General features: G+C 37.3%; 1 protein-coding gene across 10 annotated transcripts in view; it reads right to left on the bottom strand.

Annotated features, from left to right (window-relative positions):
* Positions 1-25,710, bottom strand: part of NSD1 (nuclear receptor binding SET domain protein 1) — a 154,835-nt gene that overhangs the window by 23,116 nt on the left and 106,009 nt on the right. For all 10 annotated transcript variants that reach the window (XM_041749928.1, XM_041749934.1, XM_041749932.1 and 7 more), the window contains 7 exons: positions 23,056-23,174; positions 22,009-22,152; positions 19,144-19,267; positions 13,171-13,371; positions 11,441-11,620; positions 4,002-4,158; positions 2,138-2,343 (listed from right to left, as the gene is read on the bottom strand). In XM_041749928.1, the coding sequence (XP_041605862.1) occupies positions 2,138-2,343; positions 4,002-4,158; positions 11,441-11,620; positions 13,171-13,371; positions 19,144-19,267; positions 22,009-22,152; positions 23,056-23,174 (1,131 nt within the window). The remainder of the gene's footprint in view (positions 1-2,137; positions 2,344-4,001; positions 4,159-11,440; positions 11,621-13,170; positions 13,372-19,143; positions 19,268-22,008; positions 22,153-23,055; positions 23,175-25,710) is intronic.

Here is a 25,710-nt window from a genome sequence, read left to right as displayed (position 1 = left end):
AATCTTAAGATTCTCATTCTTTTCCACTTAAAACAAAATTTTACTTCATTCCTTTTTAAAAATCTATTCTTTATAACTCAGATTAAAAACTCTGAAAAGAACTCCAGTTCTTTTCACTCTTTCCTCTCTGTAGCTTTCCTCATATTCTGTCAATTCTTTAAAGAAAACATCCTTTTTCCTAAATTTCCATGTTAACTATCTAGCAGAGTTTATGTTGCCTGGAGTCCTTAAGTTTTCTTCAATAACCGCTTCTTTCTTCATTCAATTATTAAGCATGTCCTGCCTAGTCTATAATGTCTATTCAAGTACCCATCATCCTCTCTACCCCAGGAACACTTCACTGTGACTGCCTGGAACTCTCAAAAACAGCTATCTCACAGACAGCCCTGGCTGCAGCCTCTCACCTTCTACGGTCCCAAAACTCTATTCAAAGATTTCTAGAAACTCTGCCCTGATCATGTAAGTTACCTACCACCTTTTCTGGCTAACAGCCCTGTGTTCCCCCAAACCCATCTTAAACTATACCACATAGCTAGAGGTCACTCGCTCAACATGTTGGATTTAATATATGCTTTCACATGTGCTGTCTTCTTGTCAGCAACATTTTCATTTGTTAACTTCTTCACTGTCAGTGTGGGGGTGAGAGTTTAGATTCTAGAGCCAGACTACTAGAGTTTGAAACCTTCCTCTATCACTTACTGGCACTGGCACCTTGGACAAGTAATTTAACTTTTATGTGCCTCAATTTCCTCATTTGTAAGATAAGGACAAGCACATCTAACTTATATAGCTGCCATAAGGACTTAAAGCAGAAGACAAACTGAACAGGGCCTGACAAACAACAAATAACTATTATTATTATGGTTCACTCTTCAAAGTTACTTGGAAAAAAAAAAAAAAAATCCGTGACTTCCAAACTTTGATTCCCAGCACGGTTATGCTTCTTCTTGGTCTGCTCCCATAGCATGTACAGTTCTGCCACAACACTCAATGAATAGCATTTTGAACTGCTTGTGTCTGTGTCCAATTCCCCCATCCATGCATTCCTTGAAGGTAGAGGCATGCACCTAGCCCAGAGTTGAGGCACAGAAAGAGCAGAATCCCAGAACTTCAGCAGAAGATCTGTGGTATTCCCTACAACTTCTTCTCTCTTGAGCCTCTGTGATGGCCACCTCTACATAGGAAAAGATGTTGGTCAACTGTTCCCTGACCATCCAAGACTATAAAACTATAAGCCAAGCTCCTATAGTGTTAATACTAATCGCCCATACCTACACAGAAACCCCATGGTCAACAAGTAAGTGGACCCACTGAAATGACATGAGGCAAATGGAACCTTTCTGAAACTTGTTCCCTGTAGTCACCATTCTCATTCCCCATCCAGGAATTTTCACCTGCTTAGACCTTTCTTAGAATCTTTACCTTATGAGAAAGTTTCACGTACTTAGAATCTTCACCTCACCATACAAAACCTTCTATTCTTCAACATCCAAATATATTCAAATTAACAAGAAATACCTATGCTATCTTTTAAAGTACAGCTAAAGGAAAAAGATAATTATCACTAAGGGATACCAACTATGTGCTCTGCTGATTTTTGTTTTTATTATCTCACTGAATTCTCAGAGCAACCTTTACTAATTATATAGTAAGAGAAAACTAAGGCTCATAGTTGACTCAACTCCTACCCCAAATGTCCCCTTCACTGCTAGGCGTGCTTAAAAAAAAAAATCTTTTGATTCAGAACATTTATGCTTTGACTTTCACTATTTAATTTTGTTCTATAACTTCTCTATAACTTCCCTGGAACAAACACAATTCTACCAAAGATTCTGACTCTTGTCTAGTAAACCACAGGGTTTAAGCTATAAAATAGTTCCAAAGCTGCAGTGCTTAACGAGATGATGAGAAAACAGAACTGATAAAACAAAAACTTCCCAAGGAAATCCAGTTCCATAAAAGTTAGGCTCAAAAATAATGAATTATGTGGATGAACTTTCCTGTAAAATCCTATAGCTGCCCCAGAGAGTGGAACACAGCTGCTAATAGAATATATGTGAATTCTAATACATAACAGAATAGGTACTAGGGCAACAAAGGTCTGTGTTGGCTTGAGAAACAAAAAGGATAAAGTTACCTTTTTTATATGTCCCATCTACTCCTTTGCCCATCTTATCCTTGCTGCTCACATCCCCCTCCATATAGGGAAAGACTCGGGCCTGATGCGTCCACAGATAGTCATTAGATCCAAAGAAAAGCACAGGGAACTCGCCCACATCATGTCTCATCTTATCAATATTGGAAGGTACAGCTCGAGGATGGCAGATCTCAGCTGGCCACCACCTGGAAAAGGTGAAAACAAGGAGACTTTAGAAGACTGCAAAACACCAAGAAAATGACCTATCTTTTAGGACGGGAATAAGGAATAGCAACGTCTATCTACATGAAAGTCCAAACTAGTGCATTTTTATAATATAACTAGAGAACAAATAAGTAGTATGTGCTGAAAATCTGAAAATGCCCACTCTCACAGATGTGCTCACATATACACTTTTTAGACTCAGTTATTCTACTTTAAGGAATCTATAAAAGGAAATTATAATTTAACAAAAATAACAATTATCTCATAGAAGATATAAACAAAGCTTTGACTATCATGTTCACTGAAGTATTATCTTTAAGAATGAAAACCTGGAAATAATCTAAATGTTCAACACTTAGGGAATGATAAAATAACTATAGTATATGATACATTGAAATACATTTTGGCCTTTAAAAAGGAAAACTTTGAATAATCATGAGGGGTATAGAAAAATGACAACTAGAAATGCCTCCCAAAATAAGATAAAAAAGCATGTAAATTAATGCTTTACATATCCACTGTAGGAAGACAATTTGGCATCAGCTATTTAAGATGGAAACCCCTATTCCTAGAAAAACTGTGCATGTATACTTTATTTTTAAGATTATTTATTTATTTATTCATAGAGACACAGAGAAAGAGAGTCAGAGACACAGGCAGAGGGAGAAGCAGGCACCATGCAGAGAGCCTGATGTGGGACTCCATCCAGGGTCTCCAGGATCACACCCTAGGCTGCAGGCGGTGCTAAACCGCTGCGCCACCGGAGCTGCCCTGTGCATGTATACTAAGGAACATTGATAAAATGCTTATAATTCAAAGAGAAGAAAGGATAAATGAATCACAAAATATTGTAAGACTATATAAAGAAATGTAAAACAGCAAAGTATGAACTAGAGCATTGCACTAACTACTATAAATTTCAGCAGCATAACAGTAAGAGAAAAAAGCAAACTGCAAGAAAATATAGCAACAATTTCTTTATGAAGAGGTCTAAAACACACAGAACAAAATATGATACATGTGGTAAACCATTACAGCAAGGCAAAGGATTAAAAAACACAAAATGCAGTATAGTGGTTATCTCTAGGGGTGAGAAGAGAATGGACCCTCAGTGAGGGTCAGGGAGGGAGCCTGAAAAGTACCAGCAACAGGCTATTTCTTTAAATGAGAAGTACATACATAGATGGTCCTTTCTGATTCTTTTAAATGATGCATCTTATCATATTCTTTTATATGTTCCATAGTCAATTAAAATAATTTCAAAAAGGAAAAGACACAAAACTGAGTATAAACTCCAAGGCCAATTATTTGGAGGGTGTGTAACATTGTGTGTCTCCAAATACATAAGCCAAAATATTGCAACCTATCTTCCTTCTTATGGGTTTGTTTTCATTCATGAATTTTCTACAGAGAATATATATTATTCTTTTAATCACAAAACATAAAAATGAGTTTTTTTTCTTTTACAGTGAAAAATTAATGGAGGACCTTGCTTAACTGGATAATGGTGTACCTTGCTTAACTGGATAAACTATTAACAAAAAAATAGAAAAGAGTTAAGCACTGTATCTGAGATCCTAAGTAACAGAGGATGAGATGGTAAAAGAAATCAGTGCCAATCTCCTTCATGCTCACTCACCTGTATCGTCCAACTTTTACCCAAACAATTTCCCTGTAATGCGGCTTTTTGCCTGCCTTACAATCATTGCAATACCAGTTTCCTTCAGGGATATCAATGTTCAGGCATTCACGATGAAAAGCAGCAGGGCAAGAATCACAGCAAAGAAGGCTGCCTCCTGTGGGAATCAAAGAATCTGGAACTCAGAATCACAAGGCTACCAATAATGACCCAGCTGAAACAGCTTTTGCTCCTAACCAATTATTTATGTCCCAGCCAAGGGTGTGGTAACTTAATTAATTCAGAAACACTTTTCTGTAAGAGCACTATTCTCTTTCCAATGATCCTGTGAACCACAACTTGAGGGTTTGTTAGATTTACAGCAAATAAATATGAGATCTTATTGGCAAAATTAGGTAAGGGCAGTGAGATCAGAAGTCAACCTCTTAATAAAATCAAGTATATGTATATACACATTTCTTTCTTTCTCTTCACTTAAAAAAAGCTAAATTTTCCACAACGAACAGTAACTATAACCACATTTGAAGACTAAACAAGTGATTAAATGGCCTGAATAATATCTGACACTTATACTTAAGTATCAGCGTAACATTTATAAATCCAGATTAAAAGGATGCTGTTTTATTAACATATAATTATCAAAAGAATAGAACAAGAGATTAGAGTTGTATGTTTCTTTGTATTACAAAAATAACAAGATCTAGCAGAAACAATGATCTCAAAAAAATTTTTTTTAAAGATTTTATTTACTTATTCATGAGAGACACACACAGAGAGAGAGAGAGAGAGAGAGAGAGAGAGGCAGAAACACAGGCAGAGAGAGAAGCAGACCCCATTCAGAGAGCCTGACATGGGACTCGATCCCGGGTCTCCAGGATCAACACCCCAGGCGGCAGGCGGTGCTAAACCGCTGAGCTACCATACTGCCCTCAAAATGTTTTAAAGTATTTACAACTGAAACATCTGTGATTTTCACTGGTGACAAAATTCACAGGTACTAATGTGATTTGTTGCCTAAACTTCAGGTAAATAAATGTTCTCCCCTCTCCATTGAGGTTTTCAGACACCAAGATAATTACATATATTGCAATGACAATGAATTTTCACTTCCTTTAAAAAAAAAAAAAATTCACTTCCTAAAGATTTTCAAAGTGACTCAATTTGTATATCTGAAGCTGAAATCCTCATGGTTGCAGACTATACAAATTTTTAGATGAAGAGAATTCATACTTAAGGAATATAATACTCTATTATCTTATGTAAGAAATGAGCATGCTTCAAACATGCTAGACTCAAGCATGTAACTCCAAGTCTTATCCTGAAGAGTTACTTAGCAAAGTATATGTCCACATCCATCTGGATTTCACTGTGCCCTTTTTGACTCGTAATATCCCACAAAAAACTGAACTTTGTGACACCATTTTTATACAATTTCTACTCATCCTGACTTTTTCCTTTTCTCAATCATTTGCAGCAGGCTCTTAAAACAAGCTTTGAGGGGTTTATTTTCTTGAAGTCAGAACTGTGTACTTAAGACCCAACTGCTTTTCAATTAGAGAAGCTCTCCTTTTATCTGTTGGATACTGACGCTGAATTCAGGGATACTTCACTTGGAAAAAGTTTGTTGCTACAAAACAAGTTTGAAGAGTGCCTGGGTGGCTCAGTTGGTTGAGCGTCTACCTTCATCTAGGATCATGATCCCAGGGACCTGGGATCGAACTTTGAGTCTCCTGCTCCTTGCTAAGTAGGGAGTTTGCTTCTCGATCTCTCTCTGACCCTCGACCGTCCACTCATGTTCTCTCCCTCTCTCAAATAAATAAAATCTTAAAAAAAAAAAGTTTGGGGCATCCTAGGTGGCTCAGTGGTTTAGCGCTGCCTTCAGCTCAGGGCGTGATCTTGGGAACCCAGGATAGAGTCCCACATCAGGCTCCCTGCAGGGAGCCTGCTTCTCCCTTTGCCTGTCTCTGCCTCTCTCTCTCTGTGTCTCTCATGAATAAATAAATAAAATCTTAAAAAAAAAAAAAGTTTGAAGAACCTGCTTACTCAATACATATAGCCTGTATTCTATACTCTGAAACTCCTATTTAGCTATTCTTGTGTATTCTGTAGGATAAGTCAAAGAATCTTAGCATGGGACATTAAGAGTGATGCAGAGTCACATAACTTACCTGCCTCAATGACATACCTTCTAGAACATTCCTATTTATGCTTAGTTATCTGCTGAGTCACAATCTCATTAACTGTGTGATTTGCCAATCACATGAACTTGGTAGAAAAATCTTCCTTTTACTAATAAGCAGGCTTTCGTAACAGAATAGAAATATTTCATTTACAATAAGCCCTTTGCACTAGACCTTAAAAGGAGGTTATATAGAATAAAAAGAAATCTGCACATAGGGGCAGCACCTGGGTGGCTCAGCTGAGCATTTGCCTTTGGCTCAGGCCATGATTCCAGGATCCTGGGATCAAGTCCCGAATCAGGCTCCCCATGGAGCCTCTGCCCCTCTCTCCATATCTCTCATGAACAAATAAATAAAATCTAAAAAAAAAAAAAAAAAAAAAAAAAGACATCTGCACATAAGAATACTCATTGAAAAAAGGCTAAGGACAGAGCTCAGGGGAAATAGTGGCAAACAGTTTTGTAGGGAAGGACATAATGTGATTATGAGCTGAAATATGAGAAAAGAAAACAACATGATTAATGTGGGTAAATGGATGTGAAATAGGCAGGAGACTTTATCTGGTGGCAGTAAAGGAGAAAGTATAGGAGAAAGACAAGTATGACAGAAAAGGGAAAACTACATGAACCATCAAAAGAAACCAAAAGAGGAAAAAGTGACATTTTGTGGGAGAGGTAAAGGAAAATAAATTTTTTTAAACATTTTATTTATTTTAGAGAGAGAACATGAGTGGAGCAAAGGGCAAAGGGAGGGGGGAGTAGCAGACTACCTGCTTAGCAGGGAGGCCGGACACAGGGCTGAATTACAGGACCCTGAGATCATGACCTGAGCCTGAGGCAGATGCTTGACCAATTGAGCCACCCAAGTGCCCCAAGAGAAAATAAATTTTAAAAATATGCTGAATTCTAGGAACTGGTTCCTTTCAATTTAGCAATTTACCGTATTATTATCCTAATACTCTGGATGATCACCTTCAGCTTTCTCTTATACATGGGCAAAAATGTCCTAAGGCCCTACTCTTTCTCTGTTGTCTAATAGCAGGATAATCTTAGTGGGAAAGCAGGTCTTGGGCTTTCTGGACTCAGGACAATTTTATACTCTTAAAGAGTATCCTGGACATTCCCAAAGAAATGTTCTTTATGTAGGCTAAAAATATTGAATTTACTAATGAGAAACCAAAACTAAGAAAAATTTAAAATATTTATTAATTCGGGCAGCCCTGGTGGTTCAGTGGTTTAGCGCCGCCTTCAGCCTGGGGCGTGATCCTGGAGACCCAGGATGGAGTCCCACATCGGGCTCCCTGCATGGAGCCTGCTTCTCCCTCTGCCTGTGTCTCTGCCTCTCTCTCTCTCATGAATAAATAAATAAAATCTTTTTAAAAAAATATATTTATTAATTCACTTAAAAATAACTGTAAATCTATTATATAACATTTTTGTAAAAAATAACTATATCCTCCAAAATAAAAAACTGTTAGCTCAGTGTTTTACTTTTTTGCAAATATTTTATGTTTTAATGATTTATTTACTTGAGAGAGAAAGAGAGAGTGTGTGCACACAAGTGAGGGGGAGGCTCAGAGGAAGATGGAGAAGCTCTGCTGAGCTGAGAGCCTGAGGGGGGGCAAAGGGAGAGGGAGAGAGAAAATCCTAAGCAGAGTCCCCATCAAGTGGGGAGCCCGACACAAGGGCTCAATCTCACAACCCTGAGATCACAACCCGAGCTGAAACTCAGAGTCGGACGCTCAACTGACAGTGCCACCCAGGTGCCACTCAACTACACGAGTGCTTTAACTTAAGATAACCATCAGTATGAAACAGAAGCACTTCATGTGTACTTTCTATTTTATCATTATTCTGTTAAAACAATGTTCACCTGAGAGCTGATATTTAATAAAATCAAATTTTATTCAAGGACATTCTTATGTGAAACTTTTTTGTTTTTAACTGAAGAGTGTGTGGTGACACAGAATACAATCACTGATTCTACTTGTAGGGTTTAGAGCCACTGCCTTGATACGTATTAGGTGCCAGGAGTTTTTACCCACAGCTCGTTTTGAATGATCAGTGCAAATGTAAACAAACTATTAAGGCAAATATTATTATTATTATGAAAAGAGTTACAACTTCATGGAAGCCCCTAAAAGGGTCTCTGGGTCCTCACCCCTTTACAAGGATCATGGATCACACTTTGAGGGCCACTGCTACAGCTATTAAGTTTTCTAGGGGACTCAGTTATTATGAGTATCCATTATTGGACTTGATAGCTGTTCAGTTAGGATGCTCCATGTCAGGAATGCTATAACATGGGCACCCTCACTCTAAACCATGTCATTCATTTCATCCCACTATAGAATTAGAAATGGTCTAGTGCTGGGGTACCTGGTTGTCTAAGTCGGTTAAGTGTCTGACTCTGGATTTCGGCTCAGGGTTGTAAGATTGAGCCCCAGGTCAGGTTCTACGCTGGGCATGGAACCTTCATAACGTTTTCTCTCTCCCTCTCTCTCTCCTAAAAAAGAAAGAAAGAAAGAAAGAAAGAAAGAAAGAAAGAAAGAAAGAAAGAAAGAAAGAAATGGTCTAATGCTGAAACTGTGTTATCATCCCATCTCCCAAGAAATGAAAAAAAAATTTGGAGCTACACTTCAGTTTCCCAGAAACCTGTTTTTAGTCTAAGGCTGGCATAATAATTTTAAGATTTATTTATTTATTCATTCATGATAGACGGGGGGGGGGGGGGGGTGCAGGGGGCAGAGACACAGGCAAAGGAAGAAGCAGGCTCCATGCTGGGAGCCTGACATGGGACTTGATCCCGGGTCTCCAGGATCACACCCCGAGCCGCAGGTGGCGCTAAACCACTGCGCCACTAGGGCTGCCCTAGAAAGTTATATTTAAATGCTATTAAATACCAAACTCTTATCTTTAACTTTCTTCTAAACAAAAGAAGGGTGATACCACAAATAGGAAGCAGTGTTTACCACAAGACAGTGTTATAAGGAGTAGGTATTATAGAACAAAAAGAATGTCCACTTGGTGAATTAAACATCTCTAACAAAAGTTCCCTTTCTATTCACACTATTGCATTTAACATTCTTTTTATTTATTTTTTATATTAGCAGCATAGTTTGAGGGTACAAACAATGTCCTGGTGCAAACTCCATTCAGTTAAGTGTAACTTTTCCTAAAATTGTCATGTACTATTCATTTTCAATCACATAAAGCAGTCAAAAAGCCTTTTTTGGCTTTAGTACTATTTAGCATATCCAAATTTCTCAAAAAGCATGGTCATTCAATTACACATTTTGACTTTTCAAGTAATTCCCCAGGAGGCGCCTGGGTGGTTCAGTCAGTGAAGCAGGACTCAATTTCAGCCAAACTCATGATCTTAGGGTCATGAGATCAAGCCCTGTGTTGGGCTCAAGCTGGATGTGGAATTTAGGATTCTCTCTCCTTCTCCCTCTAACCGATCTCCTCAGCTCACACACATGCTCTCTCCCCCTACCCTCAAATAAATAAACAAAAAATAGTGAAGTAATGTCCACAACAGTCTAAGAAAAAAGAACTTGTAGCCTAAACATTTGTACTAACCCAACATATGCTTCTAGTATAGAAGCAAATGACAAATAGCCTCAAGCAGGCAATTATACTTCCAAGGGGTGCTTCCTAGAGGTTCAGCCCCCTGATGAGAAAAATTAAAATAAGGAAATCAGAACTACAAAAGCACCAGAGTAAACAGACTAGTGATGGTTACTAATCATTCACTAGTAAAAATCACAGTGTCAAGAATGGCAAGGAAATGTAGAAGCCTAGCACTGACCATTCTACAGGAGAAGTACGTTTTAAGTTGAAGGGAAAAAAAGATAAAAAATTTATTTTTCCTCCACTTTAGAAGAACTTTTAGGAATTAATATCCCTAAGGTGAAGAAACATTTGACAGACATTCATAATAAATTCCTTCACTTTCCCTTTCTTTCTTCCCTTTAAATTCATAAATAAATGATTTAACAAAAAAGAAACCAACTGTATGATATACTCTCATCTTCTAGAATTGTTTCTATGTAGGTATCTACCCCTGCTTTCTGGGTACATGTGCAAATGTCTTAGGTAGTATCACTTAAAATTAGGCAATGTTCTTTTCTGATGGCAGGTGGGGCAATTTGGGATTATTTATTTATTAGTATTATTATTTACCTCCAATTTACTTATCCTTTTTTCCCCAGCTTTATTGAGATATAACTGACATAGAACATTGTAGAAGGTTAAAATTACAACAGAATGACTAGATAAATGTACACACTGTGAAATGACTGCCAAAATAAGGTTAGGAAACACATTTAACATCTCACATGGTTGTAATTTTTTTCTTTTTTCTTTCTACCATGGGTGGTAGTGAGAATTTTTAAGATCTACTCTTTAGCAGCTTGCAAATATACAATACAGTATTGTTAACTATAGTTACCATGCTGTACATGAAGTCCCCCAAACCTACCCATCTTCTAACTAGATGTTTGTACTGTTTGATCAAATTCCATTTTCCAAGGGTGATTTTATTTCCTTTCCTTTGTCTTTTTCTTGTTTCATTTGTTATCATTTATTTTTTTCAACATCTATTTAATTGAGCGAGAGAGAGAACGTGCATAGGCATGCTTGCAGGAGCAGGGGAGGAAGAATGGGCACAGGGAGAGAATACCTCAAGCAGACTGTGCTCAATGCCACAACCCTATGATCATGACCTGAGCTAAAACCAAGAGTCAGGGGATCCCTGGGTGGCTCAGCGGTTTAGCACCTGTCTTCAGCCCAGGATGTGATCCTGGAGTCCCAGGATCAAGTTCCACATCGGACTCCCTGCATGGAGCCTGCTTCTCCCTCTGCCTGTGTAGCATCTCTGCCTCTCTCTCTCTCTGTGTCTCTCATGAATAAATAAAATAAAATAAAATAAAATCTTTGAAACAAAATTTATAAATACATACATACATACATACATACATACCAAGAGTCAGATACTCAACCAACTGCGCAATCCAGATACCCCTCATTTGTTCTCATTTTAAGAAAAATAAGGTCATTATTCAAAATAAAAAAAATAAAAGCTTTCCCTACTGGGGAAAAAAACAAGTTTAAATGTTCTGCTATGTTGTCATTAATTCAGGACATTACTTCCCAATATTTCTCTAGTGGTAATATGAAGAAAATAATTTTTGTTGCAATTAGAATATTGTATTACTCTCTCTTTAGACCATTCATACACTACGCAGTCATGTCTTACCTTCTGAGCATACAAAACACCAGCTAACATTAACATGCTCATGGTTTCGGCAGCCCCGCCTAGGTGTAAAGTGATTAGGGCAGATGATACTATTAGATGCAAGAATCTTGGACCCAGCAGCCAGGCAAAAGTCATTGGCATGGTATGCCACAGGGCAGCGGACACAGCGCATCAGGCGACCTAAAATTATGAGAAACAGAAAAACCAGAAGAGCAAAAGAAAAACAAAGAGATTGAATATAAAAACAACATGAGTTACTAAAATATCTGTCAGTAAGAAAATGTCACTAATAGAAAGCAGCACTACTAGGACAGGGATCATAAAACACACAATTCACTATGAAAAGTTCAGATGGGAGCTATGCATTAAGTTGCCACAAGGAGTCAGATCCTACAACTGTTAAGTGAGCCTGCCTCACCAAGGAAAGCCCTATTCAATCCACTGCCCTGAGTCCTAGGAAACCTGGGATTAGCCTCAAACTAAATAGGGGAGATGTGCACAATAAGAATAAAAGGCCAGCTGGGAGAAAGACTAATGCTTGCTTTCATTGCCTGGTACTGTGTGATTCTTAAAGCCTGAACTTTTAGGTGAATGAATCTTTCCATCCTCTTTAAGATAAAATATGTCCTCTAACATATATCACCAACTAAAAGCCATTATTAAACCAGCTAAATGCAATCCACAATAGTAACTGAAAAGGGGAAGATAAACTGATGGTTAAACTGTAATTTTGATCAAGCAAGTGAAATTATTGTCTGTAAGTGATGACATCTATAGGCTCAGGAAATCATATAAAAGGTTACTGCCAGTCTAATTAGAAGAAAAGTCTGGCAAATTTCTCCAGCTCAATCCCCTATGGGAGAAGTAGGGGCTCTTTGAGCACACAAGCATTTAACAGTAGAAACACAGTATTGGGTTTAGGAAAATTAGTAAGAGATCCCATTATCACTGAACAGAATTAAGTGATTGTTTTCCCAATAAGAATAGACTTGAAAACTTGACTTTATCTATATATCCACAGTCAGTTTTGGAAACCTTAGTTCTCAACCTAACTATAAAGCAGAAAAAAGGGATCCCTGGGTGGCGCAGCGGTTTGGCGCCCGCCTTTGGCCCAGGGCGCGATCCTGGAGACCCGGGATCGAATCCCACATCAGGCTCCCAGTGCATGGAGCCTGCTTCTCCCTCTGCCTGTGTCTCTGCCTCTCTCTCTCTCTCTCTGTATGACTATCATAAATAAATAAATAAAAATTAAAAAAAAATGATAAAAAAAAAATAAATAAAAATAAAGCAGAAAAAAGGTTTCAGGATACAAGTTTCCAATTTAAAAAAAAAAAAAAATCAACACAAAACAAAAACCTTAATTCTGCCCTAAATTCATCTCTGAGTAATATCACATCTGACAACCATGGGTATAAGGGGTCCACAGGTAAAGAATACACTTTGGTCTAATGGAGAAGGGAAAGGAACACATACAGCAGAACACTTTCTCAAACTAAGTATCACATGAAATCCAAATATTTGAAACCACCATGTAACAATAGGACTCCATAGAATACACGACATGGGAACTACTGGACTAGTCCATCATTTTTTTTCTCTCACATAAAATACTGATACTCTGACAAAAGCTAGAGAGGACAAGAAGAGACATGCCACATTGCATCTGGAAATCACACTGCCAATGAATCCAAGGTTCTACAATTAGGCCAGTCCATGTGAGAAACCCCTACCTTTAGATGCAGAAACACTGGCTGGATTAGCAGCATGGCAGGTTATACAGATGTGGAGGGAGCACCGGAAGCCCTTGTTCTGCATGACAGTGGGTGGATACTTCTGGACACACTCTTCATGATAAAACTTTCCACACAAGGGCAAAAGGCACCTTTTAACATCTTCCCCACTCTGCTTACAAACAAAACAGGTATGGATTCCTGGGAAACAAAAAGAAGGTAATAAATTAATGCAAATTCAAGAATTCAACCAATGCAAAACCATTAGACGAAAAGTTTGTGAGCATACAATTCTGCACAACACTCCTATATGGAGTGGGGTTTGGGGGCTTCATACCAAGTAATTCTCCACCAGCTGAGGGTCTTACAATTCAACTCAATTCTAAAACTATATATCTGGGGGCAGCCCGGCTGGCTCAGCAGTTTAGTGCCGTCTTCAGCACAGGGCAAGATCCTGGAGACTTGGGATCGAATCCCACGTCAGGCTCCCTGCATGGAGCCTGCTTCTCCCTCTGCCTGTGTCTGTGCCTCTCTCTGTGTCTCTCATGAATAAATAAATAAAATCCATGAATGAATGAATGAATGAATGAATGAATAAACAAACAAACAAACAAACAAACAAATAAATAAATAAATAAATAAATAAAACAAGCTATATACCTGAAGGTAACATCATATCCCACAGGTTAAGGACTCAATTCTCTAAGACTGCCCCTGGCCACCAACTTCAGATGCCAGCCAGTCTCAAGTCCAGACTGTCATCTATACTTCTCACTGGCTACAAATCAGAGGTTCCCTCAACCCCTACTTTCTTGGGTTGATTAATTTGCTAGAATGGCTCATAGAACTCAGAGAAATGTTTTACTTACTGGATCCCCAGTTTATCATGAAAGGTTATAACTCATGAATAGCTCGATGGAAGTGATGCATAGGGCAAAGTATGAGCAAAGGGTGTGAAGCTTTGATGCCCTCTCCAAGAGTTATCACTTCATTCTGAATCTCCACATGTTCACCAAACCAGAAGCTCTCCAAAACCCATCCTTTTGGGTTTTGATGGAGACTTCATTGCATAAGCATGGCTGATTAAATGACAGGCCACTGGGAATTGATTCAATCTCCAGCCCCATCTCCCCCCTAGAGATGAGTGGGACATAGGATTGAAAGCTCCAGCCCTCTAATCATAAGGTTGGTTCTCCTGGCAATCAAGCTCCCATCTTAGGTGTGTCTTTTATTAACATAATAAAATACACATAGACATACACAAAGGACATCTTTTTAATCACTGTCACCACTTAGTAGAGGCCAAGGTTTTGGGAGTTCTGTGTCACAAGCTAAAGACTAAAACATGCATTTCTTAATATAAATCACACTAAAGAATTTTCTAACAGACTAATTAGGCCAACAACATGAACCTACTGAAAAATCTTAGTATTATTATTAAGTGAGAAACTCTCGACAATACGTGCTTTGCTGATATGACACAACAGGAAGTACATATTACCTATAAAACATTCCTGCCAGAAGAAAACTGACCTGATATTAATCCAGCCTCTAGATCTAACTACAAGTTCCCAGGAAATATGAAAGATAGAGGAACAACTTAGAAGGACACCTCAAAGATGCAATCAACCAAATCTGCAATATGGAAAATTTAGCAGGACAAATGACCACTGTCTAAACAAAAAACAGGATGGGGGTGTACTGTTGCAGATTAAAAGAAATTTAAGAGACATCAAAAAGTACAATAAAGACAGACTTTTTTGGATCTTGATTAAAATACTGAAAAGGACATCTTTGAGACAAATGGGAAAATCTGATAACGGGAAGGGGCAGTAGGTGACACATGGAAGTTACTGTATAATTCTGCTACACATTAAATATATATATATATATATTTTTTTTAAATATATATATTTTTAAGTTGTGTTGGACTTTTGAAATATATAGGTAAACAGAGGCAGAAAACTGGTAACTACTAAGGCTAAATGATAAATACATGAGAATTCTTTATACTGTTCTATTTTTTTAAATGTCTGAGGATTTTGGTAATATAGAGTTTAAGAATAGGGGAAAAAAACAACAAACAACTACCTCTCTCTGAGAGCAGTATGATGTATGAGAAAGAGCCCAGGCTTGAGACACAGACCTGAACATAAATCTTGCCTGACACTTGCTGAAAATAGGAAATCATTAAAATAACCCACTTAACCTATAAACAGTAAGATCACTCAACTAATAATGATTTTAGGACAAATTTTTAATTATGCATTTGGAAACAAGCAAACTACTTACTATCTTGATGCCAATATTAAACTGGAATAACCTAAATTATAGTGTGGTCACTCCACATTAGGAAAATAGGGTGAGCTGCAAACATGAAGAAATTATTCCCTTGGGACACCTGGGTGGCTCAGTGGTTGAGCGTCTGCCTTCAGCTCAGGGCATGATTCTGGAATCCCGAGACTGAGTTCTGCATGTGGCTCCCTGCACGGGGTCTGCTTCTCCCTCTGCCCTTGTCTCTGCCTCTTTCATGTATAAATAAATTTAATCTTTAAAAAAGAAAAGAAAAGACTCCCTTATTCTTACTCAATTCATCTTGACAAAAACTAGGGTAAAATTTCCTACCCTCAAAAATAACAACTCTTTATCTCACATCATATATAAAAATTAATTCAAAAATAGACCTTACACATAAGAGTGAAACAAACAATAAAATTTTCATTAGAAAGAAAAAAAAGCTTTATGACATTGGGTTATACAAGATTTCTCCAATATGACACCAAAACAAAAAGCTCTAAAAAAAAACCTGATGAACTGTTCATTACAATTAAACTTCATTACAATTTTAAAAACTGCTCTTCAAAAGACACGATTAAGAAAATAAAAACCAATCCACAGATTGGCAGAATAATTTTTAAAGTATGGATCTGATAAGGAACTTGTATCCAGGATATGTATAATGAGCTCTTAAAACTCAAAAGTAATAAAATAAACAAGCAAACAAAATAAGATGTGAGCAGATATTTTATCAAAGATGACAGCAAAAAAGCACATTAAAAAGATGCACAATATCTGGGATGCCTGGGTGGCTCAGTGGTTGAGTCTCTGCCTTTGGCTCAGGGCGTGACAAGTCCCACATCGGGCTCCCTGCATGAAGCCTGCTTCTCTTCCCTCTGCCTGTGTCTCTGCCTCTCTGTATCCAATGAATAAATAAATAAAATCTTTTTTTTTTTTTAAAAAGGATGCACAATATCATCTGTCATTAAGAAATGCACATTAAAACCACAATGAGATACCACTATGCATCTGTCCAAATGGCTAAAATTTAAAAGATTGACAACATCAAGTGTTGATGAAGATGTGGAAGAACTGAAACCCTCACACATTACTAATGAGAATGTAAAATGGTATAAACACTTTGGATGTTTCTTAAAAAGTTAAACATATACCTACCTTGCCATTCCAACCTTAGATACTTAATTTAACACAAGTAAAAAGAAAACGTGTCCATACAAAGACTTGAACGTTCACAGTGGCTTTATTAATAATACCCCAACCTGAGAACATCTCAAATGTACATCAATAGATGAATGAATAATCCAACTGTGAAGCATCTGTACAATGGAATACTACCTAGCAATAAAAAGGAAAGAACTCTGATTGTTACAGCTGAATTCTCTGGTCTTCAGCTATAACAAATAACAGTTCAGCTGTAACTATAACCTGCGAAAATGTTGAATCTCAAACTGGCTATGCTGAGGTATGGCTTCACAGGTATATGTAACAAATATGTAAGGATTTAGCAAACTACCCTTGGTGCAATTTATTGTACATCAACTATACCTCAATAAACCTGTATTAAGAAACAGAATGAACACTGATACACACACAACATAGACAGGTGTCAAAAACATTAAGCTGAGCCAGGCACAAAAAACTACATACATTTTGTTCCACTCATATGAAACTCTTCAAAAAGACAAATCTAATGTGTAGTAGCAGAAAGCAGATCGTTGTTTACCTGAAAAAACTGGGGTGGAGTGAAGGGCATAAGGATCAACTGGGACTAAATACAAGGGAACTTTCTAGAGTGATGGAAATGGTCTAAATCTTCATTGTAGTTGTGGTTAATCCGTGTATATAAATTTTAGCAAAGCCAATCAAAACATACATTAAAACTAGTGCATTTTATAGTAAATTATACTTCAGTAAGGTTAATTTTTTTTAAATGTCTTTGCCTTAATTTGTTCATAGAAAATCACATTATAATAAAGATCAGCAAAATTGGATTTCTGCATAAAAGGCAAGATCTTTCTAAGATTAGGATAAGAGATATGCACATATCTAAAAATTTTTTTCTAAATTTCATTTGTAGGGCCAGATGGCACTATTTCCCATGATGATCAAAAGGCCACTGCGCAGGAGGCAAAATTAACCCCACCACTATCATGCCTTCCAGCGTTTGTTTCCCACAGTGTGAAAAGTAGTGGCTGAAAGAGGAGATAAAAACTCAATATGACACAGCCACTTATTTTCAAACACAAGTTAATTCTCACAGCAGATACTCTAGACCTACACTCTTTACTCTTCAAGTTAGAAACCACCTTTCCTCCATCATTCTCACTAAAGAAAAAACTTTGGCTTCCTTATCTTGCCTCACAACTCCAAGGTACATTCCTATCTTATCTTTTTGTCTCTTCAAGATTATTCTCTACTGTCTCTGTAACTGTACTCCACTAATTATCCCCTCTTCTGTTGGAGGAATTTATTTCCCTACATGGTTCTTATCATTTATCCTACAAACGCACAAGATGTTCTTCCTCTTGATCCTATAATTTCCTCCCTTCAGCTACTGCCCTCTTTCCCAAGGATATCAAACTTCTGTAAAAAGTGTATACTATTATCCATTGGCCATTCAACCAGGTTTAGTGTGGTATCCTCTGGCAGAAAGTCAAGCCTTTTCTCACTGCCAAATATAACAGCCTCTTATCATCCCAGAACGTCCTTAGACTCTTTGCCACATCTGCCCCTGCTAATGACACCCCACTCTCCCTGGATTCACAGTCAACTAGCTCCTCCTCACCCTCAGTAGTTTTCTGATGTGGGCATCCCCTGAGTACTTTTGGTCTTCTTCTCATTCTACAGATGCTTTCTACTTGGGCAGGATCATTCACACTTATGGTTTTAATGTAATAGCTTTCAGCCCCCATTTTTTCTTACTACTTAAATGCTATAACATTCACATATAATGCTGAAGAAAGAACAATCTCCTTAGCACAGCCTGTGAGGTACTTTACAGGTGGTTCCGCCTGACCATTCTTAGTTTCGGACCCAAACTATTTATTCTAACTCTCAAAATGCTCTCTTTCTTTCTTTCTCTCTCTTTCTTTATTTTTTCTGTAAACAGTTTTATTGATGCATGACAAAGCACCGAAAAGTACAGCATCCTAAGTGTACAGTTCATTTTTTTTAATCATACAGAAAACAGGCTTATGTAACTGCCACTCAGCTTAAGAAATATACAACATCACCAGTAATCCAGAAATCCTCCTTGTCACTATCAATGCCTCTTCTCTAAAGCATCTTAAACTCTAAACACACTAACCTATGCCTTCTATTCCCCAAATATTCTATACTTTCATTACTGGACCTTCTGTCCTTCCCCTCCCCATGCCAATATCCGTATCTCTTTTAAAGCCAAATTCAGTTCTCTTCCTCTGTGGAACTGGCTCATCTTTGTTCAATTATCACTTTAAAAGTATCTCTACTACAATCCTTTTTGCACTATATTATACTATCCATTCATTATTCACTTGGTATTCTTTTCTACAAAGATCACACAGCACCTATTTGTGTCTATAGCAATTAGCTCGGTATCATAAAAAATTGTCTCCAATAAATGTTGGGAATTTTTCCTGAAAAACTCAAAATTCAAACCATTTCTGAAAGCAAACCCTTCTATATCTACTTCACCTGTGCGACATTCATTGCAGATAAATTTTCCTCTTGGCATTTCAGTTAATCCAAGGCACTCCAGGTGGAAAGCCCCACAGCACTGAGCCTCACATAACAGCAGCTCACCCAGTTTCTCACAGTTCTGTTAAGAGAAAGAAAACAGGTATGTCTATGAAAAACGGATTTTTAAAGTCCTAAGCAGAAGGCCTTCATGAAGGCAAAGATTAAGCAGCAGCTTTCCAAAAAGAAAGCCCACCATTTATTCAGCCAATATTTAGCGATTAATTCCTCTATGCCAGGTACCACAAAATCTCTGGCTCTCGTGCTTCATATAATCTAAGGACTAAAATACAAGTAAACAAACAGGAAAGATACCAGATAATGGTAAGCATTAGGTACAGAATTCAAATAGTTACTTTGGCCATTAGGAATGGCCTCTCAGGGTTCTAAACTACAAGTGAGTCAAGTGATCCGACACAAATACTAGGAAGACAAATACAGAAAGTCCACAGATAGGAAAAACCATGTCATGTCTGAGAATCATAAGGAAAGTCAGTGGACTAATGTGAACAAATGCTAGAAGTGGTAGAAGATGAGGTAAGAAAAAGGCAACAGCATGATTATGTGGCCTTACACATTATGCTACAGATTTTATTCTAATTACAACATGTGCCATTAAAGGGCTTTAACAAGGTAAGGCTAAAATCAGATATTCATTTAAAAACAGATCCCTTTGATTACTACACAGAATATGAGTTCAGGAATGAGAAAGGTGAGAATAGTAGCAAAGAGATACTGGTGTGCTAGACTTGGGTTGTAACAGTCCCAAAAGGGCTCTAAACAAGGTTTAAACAACCTTTGAGATACATCTATAACCATCTCAGAGAGGTTACCTTCCTGAGATGCTCTTGTCTAAGACAAGGTGTCATTTATGATAGGGCTTTAGGAAATAAAAATCTGGTTCTGTTGCTTTCAAAACATTCAAAGATTTATGAAAATTCTGCAAATTCCCAATATTTGTTACTTTCACTCCTCTAACATCCTGACTCATTTCCACATAGTGATTAGCAGGAAAATACCAAAAATGAAAAAGAGTCTTATTGTGAAAGACAAGAAAGAGGGGAGGTAACTAGGCAAGTTTAATATCTTCAAGAACCCAAAGAAACAAGTCTTGGCCATTTATAACACCAAAGCTTATATAAAAAATTGAGTAGGAGAGCTTTGGAGAAAAACATGCCAGGGGCAGCCAGGGAGTAAGAGCAGACAGATCCAAAGGTCTTAATCTATCTATAGTGTAAATTAGTCTCACACTTTGCCTCTTCTGTTATCCCCTACCCACACAAAAAAATTGACAAATGCCATAAATATTATGTATTTGGTTTTGTATATTCACAATGCAGTGATACCAGCTTTTATGTACATAAACAAATATACCTTCATCATTTAAACAGGAAAACTTCAATTACAGTATATATCAAAGAATGTTTTCAAATTAAACAAATGTTATGGACTAACCCTTTAACTAAGATGACCATATGATTCATCTTTCAAACTGATAACCATGTTGAGTTAAAGGAAATGGTATTAATAAATTATACAAAGGTAACAGAATTAAACAAAGAGTGATCCAAATAATCCAGGACCACAAGACAACTACCCTTCAACCATTTGTTGATAATCTTTCTGGCCACATAGTCTTTGAGGACTAACACTGTGTTTGGGGTACTGCTCTGAATATGATCAACCTTCTTTATATAATAGTGAAAATGAAGAAACAAAGAAACAGAGTTGAAATTCTATTGTTCATCATAGCATATTCTGGGTTTGTATTACTTCACTTTTTAGCTGTTTCAATCAGAAGAAAAAAAAAAAAACCCTAATATCTTCAGCTTTTTATAGGCCAGCTTTTAAGAATTTACAAAGGTAAATTAAGCCCATAAAAGGAGAACATAACCAAAAGATCCATTTAATCGACTCTATTCCCAAATCTGATGAAGCCTATTTATAAAGAGGCAACACAACATAGTAGTTAAGATTCTAAACCCAGATTGCTTCAGTTTGAATCCTAGCTTTGCTGTGTGACTATAAGAAAGTTAGGTAACATCTCTGTGCCTCAGTTTCCTCACCTATAAAAATGAGGATAATAATAGTAATCTACTTTACAATACTGTTTAGGACTAAATGATGTAGTGTTTGTAAAAGTTTTATTTTTTTTATTTTAAAATTTTATTATCTTTTATTTCTTTTCAGGGGGAGGGGTGGGGGGGCAGTAGAGGGAGAGAGAAAATCTTAAACAGGCTCCATGCCCAGCTCAGAGATGGAGTGGGGGCTCAATCGCATGACCCTGTGGTCATGATTGGAGCCACAAGCAATTGTGGGTTGCTTAACCCAGGCATCCTCAGAATATTCATAAGGTGGTAGAAACTCTTGACACATAATAAACACTGTATAAATACCTATTAAATAAATATAAAAAAACAGGTGGTAGGTACTCTAAAGTCACTACTTTAAAGCAAAAGAAATCTCAAATTGAAAATTTCCTTTGCAACATTCCTTAGAAACCCAGAGACTCTCACACCATGAGAGTTATAGGAAAATGATCCTTTAAGCAATGACAAATTCACCTTCTCCCATCTGTTTCAGGCCTGCTTCAACGCATTTATTCATGGGCAACAAAGGCAAGTGGTCCAGCAACACTAAATATTTCTTTTTCTTTCTCTTTTTGTGAGGAGGGGAAAGACGGAAATTCTTAAAAGGATAATTTCCTTTGGAATCATAGAGGAAAATGTTTACTCTAATCAAGAATGGGTTATCAAGAGATGGAGAAGGCTTCACTTATAAGACAAGCAAGCAATCAAAATTCAAGTGGTCAACATCTTCTACCTGACAAACATTCTCCTTGAGTGCAGCTCCTCCGCCTCGTTCGCCCTGCAGCTTTTTAGATGCCGGCATCCCATGATCGTTCTCTACACTCTCCTCAACAGTCTCCTTGGGGCTTGCAGCCGCTCGGTGTGTCATCAGTTCTCCCTTGCAGAGAAAAAATAATGTCCCACATTTGTATTATTGATGTCTCCTCCATCTGACCCCCTCCCTCTGAGCTGCTATTTGTCTAGCCATTAAGCACTTACAGATGTTCAGCCAATCACGCGGGCGGACTGCATGCAATGTTAGTTCTAACCCTGCTGTGATTGGGCGGGTAGTGGGCGCCTCATGCCCTGCCACTAACTGCTCTGAGGCTGTTCCACTGGAACTTTTTGAGCTGTTCCATTTTAAGGTTTCACTAAGGGAGAGAAAACATTCTTAAGTTTATTTGATTACTTATTTGTCCTTCCAAGATCAGTGTTTCCTAAATAATGCCCCCTTGGGCATTCTATTCAAATTATCCTGGAAAGAAACACTCTGTATCATAATGTGTAATGCTGACCTCACTTGTTCTAATTCTCTTTTAACCTGAGTTGAAAAGCCAGACATAGCATCCATGACTGCAATGATGCTCTATAAGGAAATGGTTTTAAATCTACCTTTGTTTCCTTAAAGCCAATGTTTATAAACATTATTCTAAAATTAAACAGTTGATGGTCTCAAGAAATAAGCAAATGACTTTCCCCTCTAACTGTAGCCGTCTCAACTTTTAAAGGAAAATATGCAAGTTCATTCAGATCATATGGTTACTTGGTATTGTGCTCTCTGGTTTTAGAAAAGGCTTACTTCGTGATGAAACAGTTATAAAACTTATCAGACACCTGGAGCATAGGATGTGATCTTTTAAAAAGATCACATCTATAGTTGCCTTATATGTCTTAGAGCTATTAATGAGCTGCTTCAGTAGAACATTATATTCTTAAGTAAACTCAAGGGAAAGGGGAGTGGCCTCTACTGTGAAAAGTAGATTTTCTTTGCAAGGTCAAAAGATGAGGAACTGAATAATACCTCTGAGCCTGGAGTTTCTTTTGAAGAGTCGTCATTTTTCATTTTTTTACAATGCACCTTGGCTGTAGCATGCCTCTGTCGTTTTCGCTTTCTTGGTTTATCAAATATCTTGGCAGCGCCTATAACAGGAAAACATGTGTTACCTGCTGGCTACTCAAACATCCAAAAACTCCTATCCTCAACTAAAAGGACCTCACAGAATTATGGAATATTAAGAATTAAAAACCAAAAAAAAAAAAAAGAGAATTAAAAACCAATCTTGGAGTCCGTTTAATTCCTCAACTACTGTAGATGAAGAAAAAGGCACAGGGAGGAGGAGACTTACCCATGACTATATAACTAGTTGGGGAAATATCTACATATACAAAAATTCTGTCTCATGAGGATTAAATAGTAAATGAATACATAGGTTAAAGTAATTTCATTTTACATGATTGAAATGAAAAACTTCAGAGTTCCTCAAAGGACTTTACTATCCTAGAGATGGGGAGAAAATACATTTAGGAGTCAGGAAAAGATACTAAAATCTAATCTCCACAATTAAAGACAGTAAATCATATCACTATATGATTTAATAATTAAGATAAAAAGCTGAAATACAAAAATCTGGCTTGGGGAAAGGAGAAATCTCCCCCAAAACATTTAGTAGCTTAAAAGTATTCACACAATAATACAATCTTGAACATCCAATAATATAAAATAAATATATGATCTAATCTGGAATATTTACAAAATGAAAATCCAATCACTCCCTCATTACCTACTATATATTTGTTATAGAACTATCAAGAGGAATTTGGAGTGATATATCAAAAAATGTTCCAAGGTAATTAGGCTAAGTATCAACATGAAGACTAGACTTTGGAAAACTAGCTTAGTACTCTCTTCTTGAGACTGCCTGATGGAGACGAAGAAGCTCTGCTATCAAAGCTTCTGTCTATGACTAAAAGAACTAATATGATAGAAGAATAAAGGTTCGAAGTTCTCAGGAACTGAAACATTTAGATGAAATTTACAAAAGATAAAGTGGAAGCTGTACATTTTACAAAAATTGAACTACAAAAATATAAGGGCTGATATTATTTTGAAAAGTTTTTTAAAGCAAGCAAATAAATAAATAAATAAAGCGAGCAAGCAAGCAAGCAAGCAGACCGGGGAGTCTATGAAATTATATATGCACATGAGGTTAACATAAGCTAACATATTACTAGATTTACTTACTAGAAAACTTAATAATCATTGGCCACATTTAAAGATGTGCTCATTGAAGGGGTGCCTGAGTGGCTCAAACAGTTAAACATCTGCCTTCAACTTAGGTCATGATCCCAGGATCCTGGAATTCAAGCCCTGCATTGGGCTCCCTGCTCAGCAGGGAATCTAATTCTCCCTTTCCCTCTGCCCCTACCCTCCCTCCACTTGTATTCGTTCACTCACTCATGCACTCTCTCTCAAATAAATAAATAAAATCTTAAAAAAAAAATTAACCTGTACTATAACCTTCCCATGAGAACTACTATAACTAACCCTTTGTTGGCAGACCACATCTGATGCCATGTGCTCAAATTTGGGCGAATATCTCAGAAATGACACTAATCAATAAACAGCACTGGCAGATGAATGATCTAAGTGGTAAAAAGAATTGACATGGAGAAAATCTGGGGTGGATAACAAGGTGGTAGTATGGCAATGAATTTGATCAGGTCTGGATTTAGTCCTTCAACCCTGCCACCTCTTTCATCTTCGTGTTTTTCTAGAAGATAAGGATAACATGGTTAATACTCTAACTCTCTGTATTGCTTTAGATGGATTAGAAGTTAATAGTCCTAAGCAATGGACTGAGCAAAGGATCTGAGCAAAGAAATGCTCAGATTCCAACAATGTGTCTGTTACTGAATGAAGGGCTACCCATTCCTCCTATCAGTAGAACCAAGATCACCATGTATAACTTTCAGAAGTCAGACTCTAATGCCATCTAAAAGATTTCTAAGCCCAGGGTGCCTGAGTGGCTCAGTCAGTTAAACATCCAAGTGGCTCAGTCAGTTAAGCATCCAATGCTTGATTTCAGCTCGGGTCATGATCTCAGGATCATGGGACTGAGCCCTGTGTTGGTCTCTGCACTGAACATAGAGCCTGCTTAGGATTTTCTCTCTCCTGCTCCCTCTGCCCCTCCCTGCTTGCACTCTAAAAAAAGAAAATATATATATAAATATTTCCAAGCCCTTAAAATTTTGAAGCCATTACAATGGACCGGGCTCAAATATAAACTCTCTTTTTCAAGGATATGTTCACTCACCAAAGATCATAGATGTGATAAAAGAAACTAAGACTACTTATAAAAGACTGATTTGAAAAAAAATAAAATAAATAAAATAAAATAAAATAAAAGACTGATTTGTAGGGATTGTAATTTCCCTCTCAACTCAGATTCCACAATTTCTTTTCTATAGAATAAAATTAAATCAAAGCCAAGAAAATAATGATTACAGTTGGAAAATCAGTTAATATGAAATTTAAGAGCTGATTTTTCTTTATTGTTTCTAACATTTCCTTATTCTCATAGTTCCATGTAACTAATTTCAGCCTAACACTGAAACGATCATCCAATTTTCTAGTGTCATGCATGTGAGGAAGCATATTTCGAGCAAAGGTTTTCTT

This window comes from Vulpes lagopus, chromosome 3 (genome assembly GCF_018345385.1).
Source record: "Vulpes lagopus strain Blue_001 chromosome 3, ASM1834538v1, whole genome shotgun sequence".
NCBI classification, from domain to species: Eukaryota; Metazoa; Chordata; class Mammalia; order Carnivora; family Canidae; genus Vulpes; species Vulpes lagopus.
Note: the sequence above shows the minus strand (reverse complement) of the source record. Positions and strands in the feature narration are given on the sequence as shown.